This window comes from Solanum stenotomum, chromosome 6 (assembly GCF_019186545.1).
Source record: "Solanum stenotomum isolate F172 chromosome 6, ASM1918654v1, whole genome shotgun sequence".
Lineage (NCBI taxonomy): Eukaryota > Viridiplantae > Streptophyta > Magnoliopsida > Solanales > Solanaceae > Solanum > Solanum stenotomum.
The window spans coordinates 52,109,122-52,134,656 of NC_064287.1; the positions used below are offsets into that span (position 1 = coordinate 52,109,122).

The 25,535-nt window shown below is 33.0% G+C and overlaps 3 protein-coding genes across 4 annotated transcripts; 1 reads left to right on the forward strand and 2 right to left on the reverse strand.

The window, feature by feature from the left end:
- Positions 1-5,614: 5,614 nt before the first annotated feature.
- On the reverse strand, positions 5,615-10,701 carry LOC125866899 (uncharacterized). The gene is made up of 3 exons (XM_049547284.1): positions 10,481-10,701; positions 6,504-6,709; positions 5,615-5,993 (listed from the first exon to the last, which is right to left on the reverse strand). Exons 1-3 carry the CDS (start codon positions 10,580-10,582, stop codon positions 5,729-5,731), a joined length of 573 nt encoding a protein of 190 aa, XP_049403241.1. The 5' UTR covers positions 10,583-10,701; the 3' UTR covers positions 5,615-5,728.
- Positions 10,702-12,518: 1,817 nt separating this feature from the next.
- On the reverse strand, positions 12,519-13,555 carry LOC125866904 (uncharacterized). The gene is made up of 2 exons (XM_049547291.1): positions 13,338-13,555; positions 12,519-13,294 (listed from the first exon to the last, which is right to left on the reverse strand). The coding sequence occupies exon 2, from the start codon at positions 13,255-13,257 to the stop codon at positions 12,892-12,894; it is 366 nt and encodes a 121-aa protein (XP_049403248.1). The 5' UTR covers positions 13,258-13,294; positions 13,338-13,555; the 3' UTR covers positions 12,519-12,891.
- Positions 13,556-18,816: 5,261 nt separating this feature from the next.
- On the forward strand, positions 18,817-25,256 carry LOC125866882 (uncharacterized). Of its 2 annotated transcripts, none has more exons than XM_049547263.1 (7): positions 18,817-19,031; positions 20,067-21,172; positions 22,304-22,372; positions 22,548-22,676; positions 22,768-22,818; positions 23,877-24,025; positions 24,157-25,256. In XM_049547263.1, the coding sequence occupies exons 1-7, from the start codon at positions 18,875-18,877 to the stop codon at positions 24,995-24,997; spliced, it is 2,502 nt and encodes an 833-aa protein (XP_049403220.1). In that variant the 5' UTR covers positions 18,817-18,874; the 3' UTR covers positions 24,998-25,256. The 2 variants fall into 2 exon arrangements, with proteins under 2 accessions (XP_049403220.1, XP_049403221.1); XM_049547264.1 differs by having other exon boundaries at positions 23,877-24,017; positions 24,152-25,256.
- The last annotated feature ends 279 nt before the right edge of the window (positions 25,257-25,535 follow it).

Below are 25,535 nucleotides of genomic sequence, written 5' to 3' on the forward strand. Positions count from 1 at the left end.
TGATATTTTTAGAGATCTAAATTATTCTACATTAAAAAAGTTTGCTACTAATTAACAAGCCTAACAGAGATGAATCAAGGCATAAACAGAAATACGCCAACAATGACTATCAACAGTGAAAATTACGATAATTACTACTATTATTTATTTCGAGTTGCAAAAAAGAAGAGATACATAAAGAAAATCACATCAACTGATATACTCTTTGAAGTTAATTACACTCCCAAGTTAAAGAAAAAAATAAACATTTATAAATATACAATATTCGGAAAAAAAACAGGTATTATCAACAAACAATTTTTATCTAAATACCAAATTTTTATTTGTTAATTTTCTTTAATGAAAAGTTAGTAATACAATGTCAGCAAATCCTGTTAACTATGAATTATTTAGTGACAGATTAGGGACGAATATCGTAGTTAATTCTATTTGTGATATATACAATGATACCAAAATAATGTTGAACTATGAATATACGTAATCTTCTACTAATTAATCTCATTTTTCATAAACAATTATCTTTAATAGTTCTTAACTTATATAATATAGTCGTATTTTTTACAAATAAAATAAAATAAAATCTTTAAAATGCAGTTGTTACTTCTTTTCCCAAAAGGAAAGAAAAGGCTATGGAGCGACCTGTTCGAGGAATTGTCAAATCCATGAACATTCACAAGACTTTTAATAATTTTCCAAAAAAAATTAAAAGAGAAATTTCGTAATAAAAAATTTATAGTAGTACTATATAGTATATACAATCAGACAAATACACAAAAAAAAATAAAAAAATTAAACAACTAGGTCCCTCCATGAATATTTCAACGACAAGCAACATCTAATTTTGTAAATAAATAAATAAATACACATCTTCTAATTTAATTTATATGACCTGTTTTAGAATACAGATGTTAACTAAGTAATGTTTGTTGTGAAATTAAGCATAAAACTTTAAACTTTTTAAAAAAATATATTTTATATTTCAACATTAAGACTAAATTTTGTAAGAAAATAATTAATATATCATTTGTTTTAGTTTATGTGGCTTAATTCGGAATAAAAACGTAAACTAAATAATGTTGGCTATGAAATCAAACATAAAGCTTTTAATTATTTTAAAAATTAAATTTACATAAATTAAGGCCTAATTAACCAATGTGTTAGAAAAAAAAAATAAAAAAAAAAATAAAAAAAAAAATAAAAAATAAAAAAAAAATATATATATATATATATATTCACGTGTCAGTGTATTGGAATAATCAACAACTTTTTTATCAGAGTTTGAACTATGAGAAAAGTTTGATAAAAGTAGCCCAAAACTTTTCAACATTGTCGGATTTGTCCCCCATAAAAGGGATTAAAGAAAAGTGCCTTTTGTTTGTATGTGTCTAAAAAATATTATTTTTGTTTAAAAAAAAACATCAAAATCAAAGTTCCCATTATTTTTTTTTACATATAAAAAGCATATATTATCTTCTGGTTGTGAATAAAGTTAAACCCCTTTAAGTTTGTACCTTGGATTTGTTTTTCTCTTTGTGTCTTTCACTATTCAATTTTTCCCCTTTTTCTCAAATATTTACTAATTAAATAGTTCTCATTTAGATGTGTATTTCAAAATCTTAAGTTGATACATAGTATTATGGGGGAAAAAGATCCAATATTTCTCATATATTTATTAAAATTGAGCAATTTTGTTGTGTTAAACTTTGAATCTAATATTGCTCTGTCATTAGCAAATCGTTTTGTATTTACTCTTATAATTAATGAAGTTTCATTGTGAAATTGATGTACACCACATGATTGAATTGTCCGAGAGAGAAAAAAGATCCAAATTTATCCTTCGACTTCTGATTTTTGATCTAAAATTAACCTCAGATCGAAACTCCAACAAAAATAAAGAACACATATGAAACTTTTTCTTATGACCAAAGTTCCTTTGAAAAGTGTGAATAAGTTAAATTCCTTTTAAGTTTATACCTTGGATTTGTTTTCCTCTTTGTGTCTTTTACTATACAATCTATACTCTTTTTCTAACATATCACATTAAAGTTTAAGTCTCTAGGGTTGTCTTTTACTGAACTTTTTAAACCATTTTCTTCTTGGAATCACTAGTGATTTTATTTCCTTTTTGGCTATTTTCTTCTTGGCATTTTTTCATTTCTGGCCATTTCCTCTTTATCTTTCACATGAATAGGGATATGGGACTTGTTAGAGTTTTTTAATAAATAGAAAAGGACAAAATTAGATTATGACTCTTTAAATGAAAAGTGGATGTGGCCAATTGATTGTCCATGATGAGGTTTTGGGGCTGGCATATGCATGGCATTGGCAAATAAATGTTTGGAATGTGACATTCCTTTCTTAAATTTTGTGACCAAACCACTTGGAATTTTGAATAAAATTGTTCTTATAATAAATGTGCATTCACGAGAAAAAAGATTGAAATTGTTCATGTATTTATTGAAATTGAAAATCTTTGCTTTCCGTTAAACTTTTGATCTAATATTACTCTGTCGTTAGCAAATACAAAATCTTTCACCAGTTATTCCTCTGTAGAACGGTTGTTTATTCATTGATGGTTCTCTATTTGTTTTTTCTTTGGTATAATACATAAATATACATTTTAACTTGGTTGCAGCTGATATCTATGCATAGTAGACACTTACAGTTATATAAAGTTGAGCAAGTAGCATACGCTCTACATTGATATGTACTAGCACGGTTAGTACAACTCATGATAGACATATACCCGAACTACACAAGCGATGATGATACAAAGAGGAGCTCGGGAGTATCATACGTGCTATATAGTTGAACAAGTAGGATAATATATTTTTTCATAACTAATTGTGTAAAGAATTTTGAGAATTAGAATGGCCGGTGTATCTACCATATCCACAATTTTTTTCCCTTTTTGATTGAAAACCATAGTTGAACAAGATTTACTCTATTAAGGTTGACTTGGCCATTAAATAATTTATAAACAGAAAATCCAGCATATATCTGCCAATACTTTAATGGACTAATAACTAGCTTTGCACATTTAGCCAATATATCAAATTTTATCATTTGAACTAGAATTATTTTTTATGGCACTATATATTTGAACACATAGAGGTAGGTGATAATATAGAATGAAATAATAAAAGCGCTATGAAGATGCAAAATAAATTAGTCATTATAAGTTTCAAGGAACATTTACCAACCAAATATAAATTCAAGATAGGGATACAATAATTATACCAAAAAACTTATGTATATACTATATATTCTATTATTATGGAAGAAAAATGATCAATTCCATGTCCTATTACAAATAATCTTTTAGCTTATCACCAATTTTAGGAAATCGATAAATTATAACCAAGAAAGGAGTAATATTTTGTTCTATTCAAACTATGAAACATTCAATTAAATCGAGCTACCACACAAAAGTACGATGAGGTAAATAAGATGTTTTCCTCCTTAATCAGAGAATTTGTGTTCAAGTCCTTTTAATAAGAAAAATCTTCGTACATGACACTTCCCACCTTTAATATGTTATACATAACACAAATGTAAATTAGCTTGAACCTCAAAGCGATAAAAGCATATTAAAGATTTGAAGTTTATGAATTTAGAATTCTATCTCTTTTTAGTTTGGGAAGTGCACGGGTACCAGTGGACAATGTTAGTCATATAGCTTCTAAAGTTAGTCTGACCAAAGTCTAACTTCATACACAATGTCTGAAATTTCATATGACTGAAGTTCAATCATTTTTGCTTAAATTTTAACTATATATGTGTCTGAAGTTCGATTATTTTTGTTTCACTTCAATCATGTTTGCTTGAACTTAAGTTACATATCACTTATTTTTAGTTAGTTTAGACTTGCTTCAGCCATTTTTCTCTAACATCAACAATTCCTGTCCGAACTTCATGCACATAAAGTTGAAGTACTTCAAGCAAAAATATATGACTAAAATCCAATCATTTTTGCTTTTAACTTCAAGCAGGAAAACATAAACTTCACTCATATATTTGACTTTATCAAGACTAATATAATCTCAAATACCGCATGTCCGATGTGAATATATTTGTAAGAAAATTTAAAAGGTGATACAAATTAAATGAAAGTGTCAAAACAGTTTGTCCCGTGATTCAAAGTATAATACAAACTTTGGATCAAAGCTATTGATTCAACCAAATACATGTCCTCAATTGTGAACTCGGCCCCTAAAAATGAGTACCGAACACTGAATAGAAAAAAAATCAAATCAAGCTAAGTTTGTGCACGATTTGATAATTTCATTGTCATGACAGACTGTGTTCATAAAGGGAATTCATGTTCATAGTAGTCCTTTTCTTTATGAATGTTGTCCTTGTTGTCTAAGACCCACCACATCCTCCCCCCTGCACGACATTTACAACCTCCTCTCCCATTCCTCATAAATCTAATACATGAATGAAAACACGCAAAAAAAAAAAAAAAAAAGAAGAAGAAAAAAAGATAAAAGATATAGAAATGATGGAAAGTCAAAATATTTTTTTTACAAGTTCAGTTGATTTGCAATAATTTCTTGTGCCAAAAGTTTATTGGAGCCCTTTTACCTCTAAGATAAAAATAAGGTATACGTACAGTTTATTCATTTTGGAACTACACTAGATATATTGTTATTGTTAGTTGATTTATAATAAACTTCAGACATACGATAATAAAGTTGAAAATTTTGTATATTTGATGTTTGGTTTAAGTTAAGACTTGGTAGTCTCAAATTTTAGACATGCATAGGTGAAGTTTGAATCATCAAAGTTAATTTCCACTGTTACTTTAACTAGGATAAACTAGTATGTCTTTTCATGTTTCTAGTCGAATAAGACTAGTTTAACTACCATTTTTAGGGATTTTAATTTCGGAAGACTTGTCTTACCTCAATGTCTAAATCAATAATAGGTGGAGTCGAAAAAGAATTTGTCTTGCGGAGAATTTTTAAAACCATAATCGCCCCCACTCCCTTTATCCCACCGTTCTACCTCCTGTCATAATGATTTGTCTCGTCAATTTTACCTCTAAGTCATCCATTCTAATATGTCTTTACCTAACAAAATACGTCTATTTCTCCCTCTGCTTGCCTCCTAATTTTTAGACGCATTAAATTTCTTTTCATGAATATTCACTGCTGCAATATCGTACTTGAATTTCTTCCTTATATGCTTTTTTTGTGTTAAGACAATAGTCTTTCTCATATTTTATTTTTATATAATATACTCTTTTTCATTAATCACAATACACAAATGGCTTAATTTGTAGAAAAGTTCATTTTATATTTTATCGATTGCTTCATTTATTGTCATATTTTTCGTGCAAACTTGCTTCAATCACCTCCTGTTTGAGTCCAGGGTCTATTAGTAACAACATTTCTACGTCACAAAAATAAGAGTAAAATATGTGTACATCTTAACCTCACCAAACTTGACTTGTGGGACTACATTGAGTATGTTGTTGTAACAGTCAAGTGGCATGCAGATTCCACACTACCTTTGCCACAAAAGGGGAAGTTCAATTTTCTTCACCCAAATAATACAAGTTTTTCTATTTGTCTAATCGATCACTTAGCAAATACCCAACAACAGAACGGAAAAAAAAAACAGATTTAATAATAAACAAACTTATATGGAGTAGTACATTATACAATCATAGTGTCAATGATGTAGGTAATATAGAGCCTAGCTAAAGTTTCTTCTGCAAAATCTATGCATAACCAGCCATCCCGATAGTTGAGCTAGTACGATTTGTCTTGTGAGCTGGCTGAGTAGTAGCCTTAGTGAAATACATGTAGAAATACACATTAAGGATCATGTTTGCAACGATAAAGACTGCTCCAGCAACAAAGACACCTTTCCTTAGCGTTTCGCAAGAGAAGTTTTCTGCCAAGAGCATATCACGATACTTGGTGTGGTATGCATTTTGCTTTGCTCCAGCAACAACACATGCCTCAGCAACCAGGAATGTCAGCCTGCAGATATAAATGTTTAGTATATCGTAGGATGAATCCTTTTAAGATGTCTTCGCGTGTAGTAACAGAAAAAAAGTAAAATCTCAGGATGCTGCTTATAGATCATGTGGATCACTCCCAAAATGAAGTTCGAAAGGTATCTTAGCATTAATATTAAGAAATGATTTGCAAGATGGTGACTGCAATAACTTGATAACAAATTAGTGTACAAGGAGCAAAGACAATGTGAAGAGTGCAAATGTTTAATGATCATACACCATGGAGCATTCTAAATTGAGACAAGCGTTTAGATAAATGGAACTTCTTTTCCAGAATAACAAACATGTGATCTGATTTGCTTTCAAAATATAATAACATGTCAGAGGGCAGAATTATGCACATCTATATATGCCAGCAGAAGATAGTTTGATGCTGATTGTTGACTGGATTACCATAAAAATGTAGTTCATATGGGACTTTTACTTCTACATAAATAAATGTGGTAAAGAAGTGTAATGATGAGACTCGCACCATGATGATACGAAGTATATAATGGTCCATGCACGATTTGAACCAGGAGATAAAGGTCTTCCGAAGCACATGCATTTTGTCACTCCCATAAGCAATGCCTCACCTGAAAGAAGAAACAAGAAAGCACCTACTCCATATCCAGTGGCAACGTCTGAGGTGTAAACACAATATGTACGATTGGTAATAGTATCATCATGCAGAGTACCCTGTCAAAAGGAACCAAATTATACAGCTAATGAGCAAGGTACAAATCACAAAGTTGATTAGTAGTTTAAGTCAGTCTAATCAGAGACTGCCATAACAGCCTGTCTCAGTGCCTAATCTACTAAATCAATTGGTTGCAAAGTTTGATTGATTTATCGGAGTTTTCTCGTCACTGCTCTATTTCATCCAACTTGCAGCCCCTTGAGAAGTTTTTTCATACAATTACCAAGTTTAATATATTTTTTTCCATGGATAGCAAGACAACTAGACTAGACATCAGTCTACCATTCCTAATTTTGAACCAAGAAATCTATTGGGGCTTAACACCTTCTCATCTCTTGTTTCCTTTTTTGCCTTAAGCAATTGCAACACCTTCAAGTGTCATATAATGAGCTGCAATATTATAGATGGATTCACAGTCATCAAAAGCTGTGTTCATAAACTCACTTATTCATTCAACATCTTTCAGCTCATATAATTTCCAAAACACCCTTGGTTAATTGTTATTTTCAATTCACTTTTACAAAATAATCCCTTGAGAGGCATCATCCATCTTTTTTTCCCTTTCTGCTTTAATAACAGAAGGTTCATAAGTCTACTCAAAAGTGATACATCCAAATGTCTTCATTATAAATGAGCAAGAAACAGAGAGTGTTAGCTTTTCACATAACTGAATATTATTATCACAACTTAATAGACTCATGTGCTAGACAATTCAATACAAGTAATCATTCCATACATCTCAGGCAAGCTGGAAAAGGGGCACATCCCACAGAAACTTTTGTTCCAAGCCTCCAGTGAGGGAAAAAAAAGGAAATTTCTTCCAAATTCATTTCCCCCTACTCATAATTGTAGGCTCTCAACTGACTTCCACATTATTATTTTATCATCCAGCTGACAGAATGTGATTGTACTTCTGTTTGCAATGATACTGATTCATGTTTTACAGATAGTTAAATTGAAACTCATTATGACAGTAAAGTATAGACTATGAATAAAAATTGAACCCTTTGGCTTCATAATAAGGGTTTCCCTTGCATTATATATAGTACAGAAGTTATCCCTGCTTATAGTGATCCTCAACATCAGATGAAAGTTCAAAGTCATTAATCCTACCAGATAGATAATTATTCTTGGGGGTAAATCTCAACCTCCATCCTTGGTTTTTTAAAATCAAGAGGGCAAATCTTAACCTCCATTAATATCTTTCCTGATTAGAGATATAAGACTAAAGAAATATCATGACTCTTGAATTAACTATTCACATGCTACAGAAACTCTTTAACTGCACCTGCATCACTGGTACTTCCTTTTTCTTATCTGCCACATTCTGGTGACAGCACTCTAGTCGCCAACCCCTATGTTTAAAAAGCACAGCATTTTAAGCAAACTCTATCTTATTGCATCATACTGCTAACTACCACAAAAAATGCATGGAATCATGCAACAACTGCGAGCACTTGAGATAATGAAAAAAACAGGATTTATGCAACTGCTGCGATGACTTATGAGAATGCAAAACCAACCTAAGGAAAAAGAATATTAGAGTTATGATCACTTCATCCCTCTAGACTCACTGAGACAACTCACAATATTTCTCCCCACTGCAACTCCTCATCTGAACAATTGCCGCCATTTCCTGTTTATTTCTCCGGTGGGAGTGTTTGGTAAGTTTCTGTTTACTTCATTTTCTTATTTTAATCGATAGCCAAAGAGAAATGCTGTTGACGGGGATAGAAACAATTTCTTAGTAAAGGACATATAGGAATTATATTAACAGATGTAGTCAATAGTAGAGTATAAATCAAGTGCCCCATCATTATACTAGGTAGAAGTTCTTAAACATAAGTGATTTATCTAAGTTGGACATAAGGTGAAAAGTTCTTTAAAAAAGTAAACATTCACCATCCATAGGTCCATACAGATTAGGGACTATAGCTGCTAATAATTCTTAGTTCTGATTATAACTCAAAGCAATTCGAGAAGAATGAAATGAGATAAGGGAAAATAGAAAATGAAGAAGAGCTTCAAGTGATTTATTTCGTGGGCAATAAGAGTTCTTCTTTACATTTCATAGATGCATTTTACAAGTGTCGGCAGTAGGATGAGTAGTTTGAATGAATATAAAAGTTCATTCTGTTGGAGAGGAAGATCAAGAAAATGGTACAATGCTCGAGGCGTATGAAAACAAATTTCCTTAATAACGTTTTGCCCCACCAGATAATGAAATAATTCAGCATATCCTCTAGGATTCAATAAGCCTTTTTCTACAAGAGGGAACATCAAAATTTATACAAACAAACAAGTCCGGTAGAGAAAAGAATAGAACAAATAAAAATTTGCAGGGGATAATGATTCGGCCAGAGAGAGTGTGTGAATCAACTCTATAATCACACGCTCTTTAACCTAATCATTCGTCTCCAGCGATTATTATTCCCTACAAAATCTTACTTGTTCCTTCTCTTCTTTTTCTTTACTGGGCGTGTTTGTTTGTGTATTTAAATTTTGATATTCCTGTTCCCCTCTATTTGTAGAGGGAGGCTTGTTGAATCCTAGGAGGATTAGCCTAATATTTCATTATGTGGTGGGGATGAAATATCCTTAAGATTGATGGAGAGAAAGATCATGCAAATGGTGATGCTTGAGGCATGTGAAAATACACTATCCTTCGATCTAAAAATTAGTTATCCTGGTGCATATCCAGTGTCAGATCGTTATGGTTTTGATGTTGGATTAATTCAATTGACCTGGAAACCAAGTTCACTTGTATGAGAAGGATCTCACACTCCCATCAGATAATACAGAACAAACATTTCAATAAGACATAATTCAGTAATGAAGCACAACCAAAGGACAATCTGAATCATTCCAAATAAACTGAAAAATCTTTAAATAGTACAACAATGTACCAATGTAATCTCACAAGTACGGTTTGGGGAGGGTAAGATGTACACAAACCTTACATCTACCTTGTGGAGGTAGAGAAGTTGTTTCTAATAGACCCTCGGCTCAAAAGAATCTTTAAGTAGTACAAATCATCTATTTTTCTACCATCCATAGGCATTGATGATCCATTTCAACAGAGCATAGCTGCTATGAAACACGATCCTCTGGGCTCTGACTCAGTTAGCAATAACAGTGTCACTAATAACAAGTTTATTGGTGTTCAATCATTTCTTCAAACTTCTCACAGACTGGAATCATTTCTCCATCATACACTAGCATCTTGATCTAAGAAGTTTAACCACACGTTAATTACGTTCTGTAAATTTGTGTAATGGATAATTGGCGTAAATCTTTTCTCATTTTCAAATCCTACAAGTTTTCACCAATGGATATCCACAACACAGTTTTAAGTTGAGAATACAATTAACTAATAAAAGTATGTTCTCTCTAACAGCTTAAGCTTTAGATAAGATAGTCACACACTTTTAACACCAACTCTATAATGAACATATATTCATTAACCAAACCGATAAATAACACTTATCGTCTACCTTTAACTATAACTACATATTCCATTACACTACGGCCAACAATCAACATAAATAACACTTACACCAAACGAATTAACTATAAGAGTTAACAAATGCAGCAATTTCAGATCTTAAAAAAGCAAGCATTCAATAGCACAACACAATTACACAATATACACAAATTCGCGCTGGATCTAACTAAGTTTAAGCTCAATTTACACTCATGAGCTACATATATACACAAAAAAAAAAGGTAAAAGCAGTAGATAGAGTAGATGAAAGAGGAGAAGTGATTACAGTGCTCCGGCGACGTTCGGCGGCAATGGCGAATCCGAAAGCGATTAAGCTCAGTACAATTACTAGTAGATGAACAAGGGAAGATCCTCTGCCTTCCGCCATTTCTCAAAGCTTCGATTTAGGGCTTTTCACTTCAGTTTAAGAGTGTGTGTGAACTGTGTGTTCTTAGTGAGTGTGTTTTGTGTTGAGTACTTTTTTGAGCAGTGTTTAAAGGTGGGAAATAGAAATTAAAAGGCGTGAAAAAGAAGAGGAAAGTACTCACGCGATGTCAAGGAGCGTTTAGTATACGCGATGGGATTTTGGTCTCTGCAAACTGCTGTTATTTTGACTTGTGTCTCACTCGCCGGTGATTAAATTTATTTATGGGGAATGATAAAATGTGAGCGTCCTCATCTTTTGTGGTGGGGCACCTGTACATTTGGGAGTGTTAGGTAGCTCGTTCGGGGTGAGTTATGCTGATATTAAGTTATGTATAAGTAATATTGTGTTTGGTTGCTAGTAAAGAGATAAAATTAAAATAGTATTTGATTTGTAATTTAAAAATGCTCACAACTAATACATTATGAAATCGTTTGGTTGGAAATAAGTTATCTCCGAATAAATTATCATGAAATAAGTTATTTCATCATGTATGAAATAACTTATTCAATAATTAATGTATAAATGGTGGAATAAGTAATGTCATGACTACCTAATACCTCCGACCAAACACAGAATAAAATAGTCATACATTTTATTCTTGAAATTATTATATCTTATATGTCACAACAAACGACTCCTATAAATTATGCATGATAGAAGGTAATAACTAATCACTACATAATTAATATTCATATAAAATAAAGAGTATATGATTCTCCTATAACTAATTTCTATATTATAAACATTTGAATAATTCTAATCGACTACCAAGAGTGACTCTTGTTGTTTAACTTCCTATGAGCATGGCACCGTTTTTGAAAATTTTGATTCACTAATCAACCTTGTACTACTCAGTACTTAATCTCAATTTTCCAACAATAACAATAATATATTTAGTGTAATCTCATGAATCGAGATTAAAAAAACCAACGTGTACATTAATTTTACCCTTATTTTGTGAAATAAAGATATTATTTTTGCAATAAATCCTCCTAACTACTAAGTACTAAAAAGCAAATAATGACCCAAACAAGAAAGAAGACCCATTTTACAGGTCCAGCTAAATTAACTCGAACAAGCTCCCAGAACCCAAATCAATCGGGCCTGTTTCAATTTGAATTGGCCCATTTCAGGAATCTGAATGTTGCGGGTTTTGTGTTTTTGGAAGTTAATTGAAAATCTCATGAGAAAACGTTAGATCTACTTCTAATTTTATTATATATTATATAAATTATTGAGCATGTTAGACAGTTGTCTAATGTTTCACTTGTAAGATTGATAAATATATTATAATATATATATATATATAAAAGGTTGTCTAGAAAGAGTCCTAATTGCTATGTATACACAACTTTTAACAATAGAAACAAAATCTAAAACGATAACTCAAACAAGTCACATTTGTCAAAATCCTAGTCGCTTTATCGTGAAGCAAGTCCATTCCAATATGTGATTTAACTTTTTATTTCCATTCGATTTTTCGGTATTCACATTAGAATTCGATTAAATCTGATGTTCCCTAATTTCATACTCAAAGAGATTCGAATTGGAGACCTCTGTTAAAGACGAAGAAGTACTTAACACTCCACCACAACTCTTGTTGATGGTCCATATATTCCAATATCTACTCATTATGAGCCGTAAAATCAGTCACTAATACTTGTATCAGGGTAGACTGTCTATATTACTCATTAAAGATGTGATCCTTTTCTGAGAGCCTGTGTGAATGCAAAAAATTTAGTGCACTAGACTGTCCCTATATAATTTGTTTTGTTATTACTATCATGTTGCAATTCCCTCAGTTTGTTCATAACTTCTTGACATTCCAATGAGACAAGAAATTCCATAAACACATTTAAATCCTTTGTCACCAGTTTTATGAATTGAAATCAAATAGTAACAACAAAAAAAATTCTCAGACTGCTAATTATTCATAGTTAGAGTAATCACGAAACATTGTTCATCTGTACATGTGCATTTTCAAGTACTTATTGCAACTAAACTTTAGATATGATATTGTAAGTGACGGTACCGGTCTTAATGTTATTGCTTGGACTTTTCAAGAATGTCATTGTATCCGTGTTAGATCCTCTAAAATTTTACATTGCTAGATTTTGAAAGATCTCACACACACGACAATATTCTTGAAAAGTCTTGAGCAACATAAGTTGTCATGATCCACAAAGATTCAACTTTTTATAACTCCGATTCATAAAAAAAGAAAAACTACACTTACAAAGATCAAAATACAAACATGTCTCGTTTTTCTATTAACTTGGAACTTCCTTGATGGCTTTTAAATCCCAAACATCATCATCCCACAAAACATCATTGTACAAGTTAATATAAGCTTCTCCCAAGAACTCCATGTCCCAAACAGGTGACCAACATGTTCCCCATGACATTTGCTCATCCACAACAACATTATCACCACTCCATGAACAAAGCCATTCATTAGTCCAATTATCACACTCACCCATCAACTCCACCTCCTTCACAACATCTCCTCCACCATTATTTTCCCTATGTTCTTCCTCTATTTTCACCTCTTCACTTTGTTTCTCAACAACCCTTTTGACTTTTTTCATCTCCTCATAATTATTTCCTATCTTCTTATTACCTCTTTGCCTCTTCATCTTATATATTGGATCTTGCAGTCAAGCTCCCTTCTGCCTTGTTACACTCGTGAGGGTCTTGCAGTCAAACTTCCTTCTACCTTTTGCCTTATTGTACTCGAGGGTCAATCTCCGTCTAGCCCGAAAAAACCTTAGAACAAGAATTAATGATCTTGTTCTTGATTTATACACTAACTTTTTGTTGCATTTGTAACATTTGGAAGGAAATGCTTGCTATTTATAAATGTTGAAATTTAGAGGTGATGCAAGTTGGCCAAAATTATTAAATAAACAAGTGACAAATTTGAGGAAAGAGCAAGTTGCAAGTTCCCAAAATCACATGCCAAAAGTGGATAATTGACCTTTGGGGAGCCATGAGAGTTCTATGTATTGGAAGTATTTGGACCATAACAAATTAAGTAGTAGATGCGTGTGTGGCAGAAGTTCAATGAACAATCAACTATATCAAGTTGAATTGAATGTGACCCGTTCTATTGTCGTATTTGTCGACATAAGAAAATTTAATACCTAATTGTTTTCGCTATTTCACCAAATGCCTTTTTATCTTTCGTTAATATAAATATTAAAATTTAAATATGTACACAAACTAAATTATAAACTCTCAATTATTAGAATTCAAAATTGTTATCTAAGAACCCAAAATTCATAAAATTAAAATCTTGACTCAATCTTTATTTTGAAATTTCACTCTATGTGACATAGTTTGATTTGTTATAACTTTAAAAAAATATTTTGAAAGTAGTTATCAACACGTCATAACGTTTTTGTGATCATAAAAACATCGACTCAAAGCAAGTTAAAATCCAAATATTTTAAAAAATACAATAATATGTTATTCCTTTTAAAATAAACTTATAAAAAAAATGTCATATAATATATAATATGTATGATAATAAAATTGTATAAAAAAAATTTACAACTTACTAAATTCTACCGAATTTATTGAGTGTTAGGCCACGATTTTAATTAAGTGCTAAAAGTAAGGCATTTATTAGTTAGATTTGTTGATTGGTGGGGTTGTGTGCAAACGTCCAAGTTGTATCATTTGAGTGTCATTAGGAGGCAAATTGGGGCACCCTTTTTGTCATTGTCGAAAGGCTGGCCGTTTTAATTTGGGTCACGTCGACCTCTTGGGATTAGTATTTGCCCCACATATGACATATTCGCATCGGGAGGTAAAACGCTTGTAAATAAGAAAATTTTGATTAGCAATAAAAAAATATCACTTTATCTTAATCTTTATTGATACGATATATTTTTGATATTTATGACGAGGTTAGAAATATGATTTGTGATCCATGTAAATTTAATAGTTTCAAAAAGATATACAAAATAAATATAATTATTACTGTAGTATTAACCTGAATATTTTATAAACTTCAATTCAAATTGTGAATCTATTTCTGCTTCAAATATGTAATTTTGGACCTGTTATAATACTTTGTACTATAAAAATGTCATTAGTGATAATGGGAGACGTAAATATATATTAAAATATAAAAAAATGAATTATTTTTCTTGGAAAAAAAGGTTTGAAATATATCAGAACTTTGACCGAAATTGCTGTAACAATCCCGAATTTTGGAAATGACATTTTACCTTTGCACTATTTAATAGTGTATTTTAAATGTATATATGTGCCCACAGTGGACATCATAAATATTGCATCATTATAAATAGTAATGTGTTCACGTGGACACATATATATCTTTAAAATACTCTATTAAATAGTGCAGGTGGGTAATAGGTCCTGCTCAAAGTTTGGAATTGCTACTATAATTTTGATCAAAGTTCAAATATATTTCAAACCCTTTTCCTTTTTTTTTTTTAACATAAATATTACTCCTAGTGACACTCAAAAGATACCATTATTTTTTTTGAACATTTAAAAAAAAACATAACTTACACTACAAATCAATATTATACCATGTCATAATTGTAGATATCCCTATACATTTACAATTAAAATCAAATACTTATAATCTATATTATATAATCTCAACATGATTGTAATGTGATAGTTGGGATTCTTCCATTCTTATGCTGAAAGTGTCACTCCTAAAAATAAGCCTTGTAATACATAAATTTAAATCAATCGATCTTTTATATAAATAACTATCACGGTCCACGGACATCAGATAAGTCCAAAAAAATCCAACAGTAGAGGCGGCGGATAAGCTTGAAGAGAAGAGTGCACTCTACATCATGTGTTGTGGTGACCCAAAAATTGGTGTTGTTTTTGGCATGTTTGACAATTGACATCTTATATATCATGTCGGCAGAACCTTCTTCTATCTTTTTTCATACGTAGAACAAAGGAATAGTGCATTGAAATTCATCAAATTTTTAACTATACTCCACTATACGCACTACAAGAAAAAGCCTTATTTAAGACCAACATTTTGGGATGAGGTAATAATCTTGTCTCTAAAGGTATATCTATTAGGAAGAGATTATATTTTGGTCCTNACACATGCATAATCGGTTGTCATTTAAATCATTGTGAATACTATCAATTAGCTCTAGATGAGGTTTTCACGCACAACAAGTTTCTGCCCAGTTTTTGTTCATTCCCTTAGCTTGGGACAAAAGAGGCCTTTGTTTCTGCACATTTGTGCTCTTATGGCTAAAGTATATTACCTTCTTGTTGATGAATCATCCTAGTGGCATAACCAGTGAAGTTTGTTTGATGTATAGTGCTCTGCCTTACCTCAAAGGATCCGATAAGTATTCTCTTAGGATGTCAAGAAAATGGAACTTCTCTTTTGATTACAACTATGCAAGACATGTTGCCCTCGGTATCTATGTCCCAGGAAGTACGCACATGTATGGTTACATGCCCAGATATAGAAAGAAAGCTCCCTCCCAAATTGAAAAAGGAGTAGACTCGGTCAAAATGTAGCTATTGGTGATTGCATTTATGCAGAGCAATTTTAATCTTAATCAATGTATTTTAGTCTGTTCAGTTTTTTCTTATTAGTTTAGACTACACAACAATTTACATTAAATATAATAATAAAAAATCTCAAAGTTTATCTAATAGATTTTTATTTTTTTTGCAGCTTTTATTGATGCTTCTGGATAACACTTGATGAAGATTGAAACATTAAATTTTATGCCCAACTTTTGTTCATTCTTCAGTCAAGAAACAAGTTTTGAAAAGATGCACAAGCTCATTATTAGTTTGCTACGAATGTTATGCAAAACTTGATATCATAGTCTAGCTCGAATGTTAGCTACATTTTATTGTCAAGCAAATGTTACTGATATATCCCTCTTCTCTCTTTCTATATATATATCATTGTTTTTAGATGAGATGTTTAGTAGTAATTTGATATTTGTTGAAATGTATTGGTGGTCAATCTAGGACCAGAAGTGAAAGGCCAATTTAGGACCAGACTTGTTACACTTCTCAAATGAATAATCAAGGACTAGAAATGATGCTTGTCTCTAAATCTATTCTAAGACCAAGTATTTAATGGTCGCTAAATGTTACTAGGACCAGGTCGTCCTCTTCTCTAAAGATTAAGAGGACCAGTTGTTGGTGGTCACTAATATGTTTTAACGACCTGAAAATAAGACTTCCCAAGATATCTATGGTCTATTTGAGACCAGAAGTGTAGTCTCTAAAATGATTTAGCGGCCAGATTTATTCCTCGTCCCAAAACCTTTTAACGACCAGTCCTTTTGACCCGTCATTGTTGACCAATAGCGACGGAGGCTTTTAGGACGGGTGGCGACTAGTTTTTTCTGGTCCCAAATGCTCTTTTGGGACTAGATTTGGACTTTTAGGGACCAGATTTCCCTTCCTTGGAGGCTGTTTTTCTTGTAGTGACGTACATCTTATATTTCCAAAATTATATAAATAGAAGTTTCTCGTAGAAGAGCGTTTTCTTTTTTAATGAGTCTTATATAGTCGAATATGAATTATTGGGTTTAATGTGTAAATATGGAAGTGCATGTGTGTATAGTCGATTTTGGAAATCATCAACTTCAGATTCATAACTATGAAGCACTTCAAATATATGATTATGAGAACATTACATACACGCATACGTTCAGAGTTGAGCTAGTCAGAAGATTTCAGTTACTCACCCTATTTTATTTTACTTGACCATATATTGAATTTATTTATTTTTTTGCTTTTTACTTATTTATTTTAGCAAATCAAGAAAAGTTTGTTATCTTTTTAAATACTATTCTTATCATAATATTTTCAAAACGCAATTAATAAAATTAATTTAGTAAAATATACCGTTGACATGTTGCTTTTAAGCTTTCCAAAGCCTACAAGCTAAATTACCAAACCTAACTTTAGACACAAATGATTAAAACGTTTGTAGTTAATTAACACAACCATTATAAACCCTTCTAGTTGATTTTGGACTTGAATTTCTTGGTTACGTTACATAATTCATAAAGGTCTATAATTAGTTGTACAAAGTAGGAACATAAATACTCATGCAAGTAGCTCAACAATTTTATGACCGAAAAATTCTTCACCCACAATTTCTACGGTCTAAATAAAATCAGCAAATTGAATATTAAAAAAATACATAATTTGAATAATATGTCGAAAAATGTTGAGAATACAATTATTACTAATAAAAATATGTTTATACTAACAACTTAAATTTTTAGATGAGATAATTACACACGTCAACATAATATCAGAGCAAACAGAGATCCTAGGATTGAATCTTAGTGCTACCAATGCAAAAGGAATTTCTACGAGTTTGACCATAAAAAAAATCAAATCTGCACGTGAGGGGGCGTGTTGAGATCTTGAACTCGACGAAGGAACCAACTGACCAAAGCCCATCTAGTTGGGAAGTCAAAGCCGTTTGCATAGCAAGTTGGGCTTACAAGAAATAGTCAACCAGATTTTGCTTGTTGAGCAAAGTTTGATGTTATGGTATCTTTATGAAGTGGCTAAAGTTTAAATAGTTTCCGAACGTGCCTAAAGCTTGACTAGTAGTTTAAAAGGTGGCTATTCTTCGGGTGTTTTGGAATTACAATTCTACGTGAGTGTCAAACAAATTTAGATTCGCATCAAATAGGTTCGTCATAAAAACTTTTTTATCGAAACGTTTTTCAATTTTAGGATCAAATTTTAAAATCTCTATTTAAAGATGGTTAATAAAACTAATCCCACACACATTTTTGTGATACTTTAATTTTTAAACTATTAATCTTGGAATATGTAGTTGATTTAGGAGTGTATGAAAAAACTAAATATTATATCATACTTATGATAAAAAGATATAACTTGTAAGTTTCAATATAAATAATTTTATTTAAATAAATTTAAAATTTCTAATTACATCACATTTAAACAATTATGTGTTTATATATAATTATATTCCTTTTGCTCAAACACTTTCCTATCATCAACAACATCAAAAATAACAAATTCAATAAGACTTAATCCTACTAATTTAAGGTAAATAACTCAATATTTAATTAAATATATCATTTAATTTTTTCGATAGCATGATAATATTATGCACTTTAAATATTTAAAATATATAGTTTCATAGTATATAAATTCGGCCAAAAGTGCTGAAGTGTATTCGAACGGCGCAACTTCAGCGCGCCTGTGTTTTTTTGATCAACAATGGAGAATTCGCAAATCGGCGCCCTAAAACCCTTGCAAAACCTCTACCCTTTACCTCATCGCCGCCGGCTACTCATGAGCCAAACCTACAGTACACTGCTTCAGATTATATCCGATTGCCCGAGCACAGATTCCACCACTGATAAACAAAAACTAGGTAATTTGCTTAAATTTTATCTTATTTGCGTGAATTAGCAGAAAATGGAACTTAAAGTATGAATTTATATGCTTATTTATCCAATTTGAGATGACGATAGAATGGAATGACCAATATTGATGTATGAAGCAGAGTGGTAGTGGAGAGGATGTTTAGATGGATGTGTGGACATACTCGGAGGAGAGGTATGATTAGGAATGAAATTATGCATGACAAGGTAGGAGTGACATCAGCGGAAGACAATAGGAGGGAAGTGGGGTTGAGATTGATATGGTTCAGGCACGTGAAGAGGAGGTGTGAGATATTGGTTGTAGCAGGAGTTTGAAGAGGTGGAGGTGGTTAGATAGAACATGACACAACTTCAGCATGATTGAGGACATGACCTTAATTAGGAAGATACAAAGGTCAAGGATTAGACTAGAGAGTTATTAGGTAGCCGAGAGTTGTCCCACTTTGTGAGGGAGAGTCTACTCTTTTCCTTTTAGCAGTGGTATTCATTTATTGCGTAGTTCCTATTTTTCGATATGTGTTGCTATCTGCTGCTATAGTTGTTTTATATTTTGCTATTTTGGTGCCTTACATTCCTGCATTGGATACTTTTCTTTTGAGCCGAAGGTCTACTTGGAAACAACCTCTCTACCTCACAAAGGTAGAGGTAAGGTTTGCGTACATTGTACCCTGCCCAGACCCCACTTGTGGGATCACATTGGGTATGTTGTTGATGATAGAATGGAAATGACCTGTTACATCTATTAATTTGTTTCAGTTTTAATTGTTGTTTGTCTTAGATTCTGTGTGTGAGTATCTTTTTCCCCCTTTTGGCATATTACATGCAACAAATGTATCTCAATGTGTGTTATTGTGATGTTACATATGTTTCCGATAATCGTATGATTACACGTGTACAATATATAAACACAATGATGGTTCCCACTCTAGTTTAGAATTACAGTTCGACTTCAGTCTAAGAAGAAACTAAATAAGATTATAGTTATATTAGCATGTTGGTGTTGACGAAGCCATTTTAATTTACAGATGACAATGAGAGCAGTAAACTGGGAAAAGAAAATGAAGTCGGTGAATCAGTTGATCATCGTCTCATCAGGTCTGAGAATTTGTTAGGTACTGGTCCTGCTTATAACGAGTCTAACAATCTGGTAGTGCAACCGGGTTCTGGTGATAGAAGTGAAGGGAACTCTCGTTATGGATATGGAGATTTTACTCGTGCACGAATACAAGTAGATTTAGATCTGTCAAATCATACAAGTGATGCAGTAGAAGGCGATAGAGGTGATTTTATAACAAACGATATCATTGATATGAATTGTTTGGTACACAAAACTCTTGGTTGTAACTATCAAATGGTCAAGGAACCTGGGAATAGGTGTAGCACTCATGAATCTGAGGTGAAGGAGCCTGATCCTATCAGACCGGTAGGATTAGACAAAGACTCCAGTATTGTTGATGTCAGTGCAGGAATAGAATCATGTTTTGGTGCAGATGCAATTGCTCATTTGTCGCAACCTGCAGAGCTCTCTGGAGAGAAAATGGATGTTTCTGAGACACATTTTTCGGAAGAAATGAAGCATGGATTGCGTGTAAAAGAGGTGGAGTTGGAAACATTGATATCTTCTGCTGGAGCAGCAGAGTCGTCTGTCCATGTTCCTATGGGTGAAGAGATGGAGGAAGGGGAAGCTTTCGGAGATTTTATGGTTTTTGATGAATCAGATTATGACATTCTTAATCATATTGGGAATGAGAAGAAGGATGGAGCAGATGAGTCTCCTGCTGACATTTCCAGTAGAGAAGAGTTTGCTTTTGATGTTCACGTTAATGCACCACAGAGGAAGGATGCTTATGCCTCTTCATCCATTGATGTAGTTGATGAGGATAACACCTTTGTTGGGGGAGAGTTCATAAGAAAGTTCAGAGAAGAGCCGCAAGATAATACTGAAAAGGTTTTCCGCTCAAAGGATGTCGAGACCAGAAAGGTTTGTGTGTATGACACCATTTTGGATAGTGAAAATAATGCTAAGCAAGTTGGTGGAGACGTGAAGTTAGATCATCCTGCTGGTTCTCAATTTGACTCAACCTCCGGTGTAAATGCAAAAAAAAGAAAACACTTAAAAGTTGCTGCTGAGGTATGATCACTTCTTCGATTTGTTAGCACTTTATTTATGTTCTATCTATTTCAACTATGTGCTACTTTCAAGTCTGTACTGGTTAATTCATTTTTGTTTTCAGTTTTCCCAGTGTTAGGATTCAATAGGTGATTCCCTCCTTAGAAGTATTCTGACTTCTTCCAGTGATGGTTCTTCTTTACTTCACCATAAATGCCTGTTTTCTCTCGTATAATCAGCTGAAAAGTTGTTAGTTTGTGGCTAGTAAAGAATCTGTCCAGCTATCTTGCTTGTCTTGGACGTGGTACATTCTCATGCATCTGTAAAACTATTTCCAATCTGTTATTGAACATAATTGCTGTTTCAAAGAGTGAAACTTCATATATGCCCGTCTGCACTTTTTGTGTGACTATTCCCAATTATAGACAGTCCTAAAATCAAAAAAAGAAAGCTGACATTTGATCGATGTCATAAATGCATAAAGTGTCCAGACCTTTTACCATGCTTATTGACTATTATCAAAATCATCCAGACTTGACTATAATGCATTCTCCTACCCCCCCTCCAGAAAATGAGAAAATGGTAGTAAGGACTTTAGTAGGTTTCTGAGGTTACTGATGCTGCATCTGCGTACTTTGTATATGGTGCATTATCTAAAGTTACTGACACCACATCTGCATACTTCGAATATAGTGCATTATTTGATTTTCTTGCTTGACCGGTGGATGGAAGGAAATGGACAAAGTAGAAATTGGATTTCTGTTACTGAAATTTTTCATAATAACAGTCTTCTAATGAAACATTTATTTGATAAGGTAAAGTTTCATTGATGAAGGTACCAAGATGGTACTGTTAGTCTGTTACAGTGCTCCACCTGCAGATGAAAAACTGACTTTTACGAGTCACTTAACTCCTCTAGAAATCCATGTAATGATACAAATTTTCCACAATACTGTTACACCAGAAATGCAAAATTTATAAACGTTTATTTTTAATGTATTGAACATTCAAGGTCATGTTTGCGTCTGCAAGTCAGTACGATAATGTAGATGGATAAAGTATAGTTTGCAATTTGTTAGACATCAGTCTCACTTTCTATGTTTTCATCAGCTGCGAATATTGTTATATTTGAATCTGTTCATCTTGTGACAGAATGAGAATATTGGTAAAAATGAAAAGAAGCGAGGTCCTTTAACCAAGGAAAGCAAAGCAAGGAAAAAGGTGCACCATCTCGTTCTCTCTTCATTTTCATTCATTTGTAAATGAGTTTATCATCCCTTTACTGAATGCGGATGTTAAATCTGGTAGAATGATATGGTTATTCTCAGATTTATAGGATCAAGTTGTTCATTCTTTCGTATGTCTCTATTTACGAAGGAACTTGTATATTTTGTAGGCCAAGCAGAGAAGTAAACGAGCTGAAGAGAGAATAAAGCTTGGAGTTAAAAGGCTGAGGCTTCCACCAGTGGTGAAACCAAAAGTCGTGAAATATTGCCGCCATTATCTCAAGGGAAGATGCTTAGAGGTAATTCAGAATCGTATAATATAGGGTAAGATGATTTAGCAAATCTTTCCATGTTTTGGGGATCTGACTTTCTTCATTTGTCTTCTGACAGGGTGAGGCGTGTAAATTTTCTCATGATACCATCCCCTTGACAAAGTCAAAGGTCTGCTTTTGCTGCTTTTATTTTATTTATTTATTATACCATATTGTTGCAAGCTTTTGGCAATGCTAGGAGATTTGAAGTCCTGCTGTGATGCTACTGCTTACCTTACTTTCGAATTGAGAGTGGGTATGGTCTATTTGAAATAGCAACCCGTGAGTTTGGAATGTTTACCAGCATTCCAATCATCGCCATATTCTGAAATCTTATTTGTTTTTGATAATTTTGTCACGAGACATAGAACTTGAAATGATCATGTAGGTCTACCCTATAAAGTTATAGCTGCTCCCTTCAGTCTGGAACTAACAACTTAAATCGGCGGTGGGGGACCTTACTATGTACACATATTCCACATTTTAGGCTATGCTTTAAATTATATATGTTGTATCGTTTGTGTTGATTAAAATTAGTTTGTCTAGTATGGATACATGTCAATTTCAGATTGTAGAGCTAGATCTGAGCGTCTAAGTATCTATTTTGTGTCTACTACTCCCTCCGTCCCATATTAGTTGATCATCTTACTAAAAATAGTTGTCTCATATTAGCTGATCACCTTACTAAATTAGTAAAGCATTAATTAAATTTTTCCTATATTACCCTTGTAATTAATTCTTTTTGAAAGCGTTCACATATATTTGTAAAATTTCCAAGAAGTTTTGTAAGGGGTGAATTAGTAAAATTATCTTCTTATTTATGATTTCTTAATATGCGTGTAAAAAGGAAAAAGATCAACTAATATGGGATCGAGGGAGTATATGCTTAGATTCTTATTGAGAAAGCAACTCACCAAGGCATAAAATGTTTGCAGCAGTTTTGAGGCTACTGTCTCTTTTTATAATGTCCAAGAAAAATTTTGCTTGCTGTTTTAAGTTCCATTTCATGATTTTTGATTTGCAGCACTCTCAAATTGTTCAGAAAATGAACAAAATTTTAATATCTCCTTTACTTTCAAAAGTATCCGCTGTTGCTTTTACAAGTATTTGTTTCTATCATGTAGCATAACATCCATGTTTCTACCTTTGTTCTGGCTTCTAACGTTTGTAAAGATCTTTCCTCTTCAGCCATGTTGTCATTTTGCACGTCAGTCTTGCATGAAAGGTGATGACTGCCCGTTTGATCATCAACTCTCCAAGTATCCGTGCGATAAATATGCTTCCCAAGGGTTTTGCAACAGAGGTTCTAGTTGTTTATTTTCACATGAGGTATCGTCCTCCCTGCAATTCAACTTTTTAACTTTTCAGTTGTGCACAATTTTTTATTTTCTTACATCTTTGGAGGTGTGTTTTCCTCTTTTATATCAAGATATTTAACTTCTTATGTCACTGGCATATCTCAGATAACTGTCAAGACAGAGGCAGTTACAAGTCCTATTGCTTCAAACTCTTTGGTCCAAGTAAACACAAATGGAATGTCGCATAAAGACGTTAACTCCACATCTAGTTCAGCTGGGCTTGTTCCCCGTAATAGCACTGAGCGAACTGTATTAGAGCATGTGCGAAAGCCAGCTGCATCAACACCCAAAGGTATCACGTTCTTATCTCATGGGAAGTCTTTGCAAGGTGATGCCAGAAAGCATGAAGAAGTTGGTTTACCCTCCAAAGCAAATGGTGTTGACAATATTCAGAAACCGAATGGATTTATGAAAGGCGCATCTACGAGGACACCACAAGGAATGAACTTCTTGTCCTTTGGCCGAGCACCTTCAGCTGAGCCTAGTGGTGACACATTGTCAGGCGTGCTTAATATGGATTATGGAGTTGATAAATTGCAACTGGTTGACATGAAAGCCAAGTTAGGGAGCATCAATCAAATGTCGACTAGAACCCCTCCTGGTTCTGTACCTCGGGGTGTAAACTTCCTGTCAGCTGACAAAGCAGTAGAAGATAGATCGCATCCTAATGAGTGTTACAGTGCTTCATCACCCATTCAGAGGAGACAAAGTGCACCAAATACAACTTCCAGCGAAATGCCATTTAGACAGTTGAGTTCTTTATTTCCAGCTGGGCAGTCCTTAATCCAGTCCGCACAAAAGTGCAATGCAGAAATTGCCAGCTCCCCGAAGGCACCGTTCCTTGCAAATACACCAAGCTCGATTCAAAAGGCTCTTCAGTCAACTTTAGCATTTGCGGCCAAGTTTGACTTGGGAGTCAAGTGTGGAATGTCCAATGGTTCCCGACATTAGCTCCATAATCAATGCTAAGGCTGGAAGTTCAAAGAATAGGTGAAGGAATTTAACGGCCTTCGATTGTGGTTATGAAAGCATGCTCATGCTTAATAAGTTATGAAGGCAGTCTGTATGTTTGAGTAATGAAGTTGTCAGTTGGTTTTTTCCTTACCCTTTCATATGAGAAATGAGTTTATTTAAAAATCATAAAACAACAAATACATTCTCTCGTCTTGAAGATATGACAAACTGAGCTAAAAACAATATTTTTATGGTCTGTAATTTGTTGACATGTCTAATTTATTTTTTATGCTATATTAATTTCTTGTGGAAGTAAATAAAGTAAGTTTTAATGCTTGTTGAATTGAAAGGCTGGCTGCCGTGGTGGAGCTAACAGCAAGGAGGGAAGTGGGTTCAATTGAATACCCTTTGTCCAAAAATTACAGTGTGCTAGTAGTGCAAAAATATATATGTTCTTATGTATAACTGTTGAATCTCTTAACATAAAGGAACTTTCTGGGTATAGTATTTTTTTAATTTCTATGAATTCCTTTGT

Excerpts from the sequence above, each read along its gene's own strand:
- LOC125866904 (XM_049547291.1), bottom strand. The coding sequence starts at position 13,257 with ATGAAGAGGCAAAGAGGTAATAAGAAGATAGGAAATAATTATGAGGAG.
- LOC125866899 (XM_049547284.1), bottom strand. The coding sequence starts at position 10,582 with ATGGCGGAAGGCAGAGGATCTTCCCTTGTTCATCTACTAGTAATTGTA. Across the intron at positions 6,710-10,480 it reads CCGAACGTCGCCGGAGCACT|GGTACTCTGCATGATGATAC; the intron begins GTAATCACTTCT and ends TCCTTTTGACAG. Across the intron at positions 5,994-6,503 it reads ATATACTTCGTATCATCATG|GCTGACATTCCTGGTTGCTG; the intron begins GTGCGAGTCTCA and ends TTATATCTGCAG.
- LOC125866882 (XM_049547263.1), top strand. The coding sequence starts at position 18,875 with ATGGAGAATTCGCAAATCGGCGCCCTAAAACCCTTGCAAAACCTCTAC. Across the intron at positions 22,677-22,767 it reads TCAAGGGAAGATGCTTAGAG|GGTGAGGCGTGTAAATTTTC; the intron begins GTAATTCAGAAT and ends GTCTTCTGACAG. Across the intron at positions 24,026-24,156 it reads TTTTCACATGAGGTATCGTC|TGTCAAGACAGAGGCAGTTA; the intron begins CTCCCTGCAATT and ends ATCTCAGATAAC.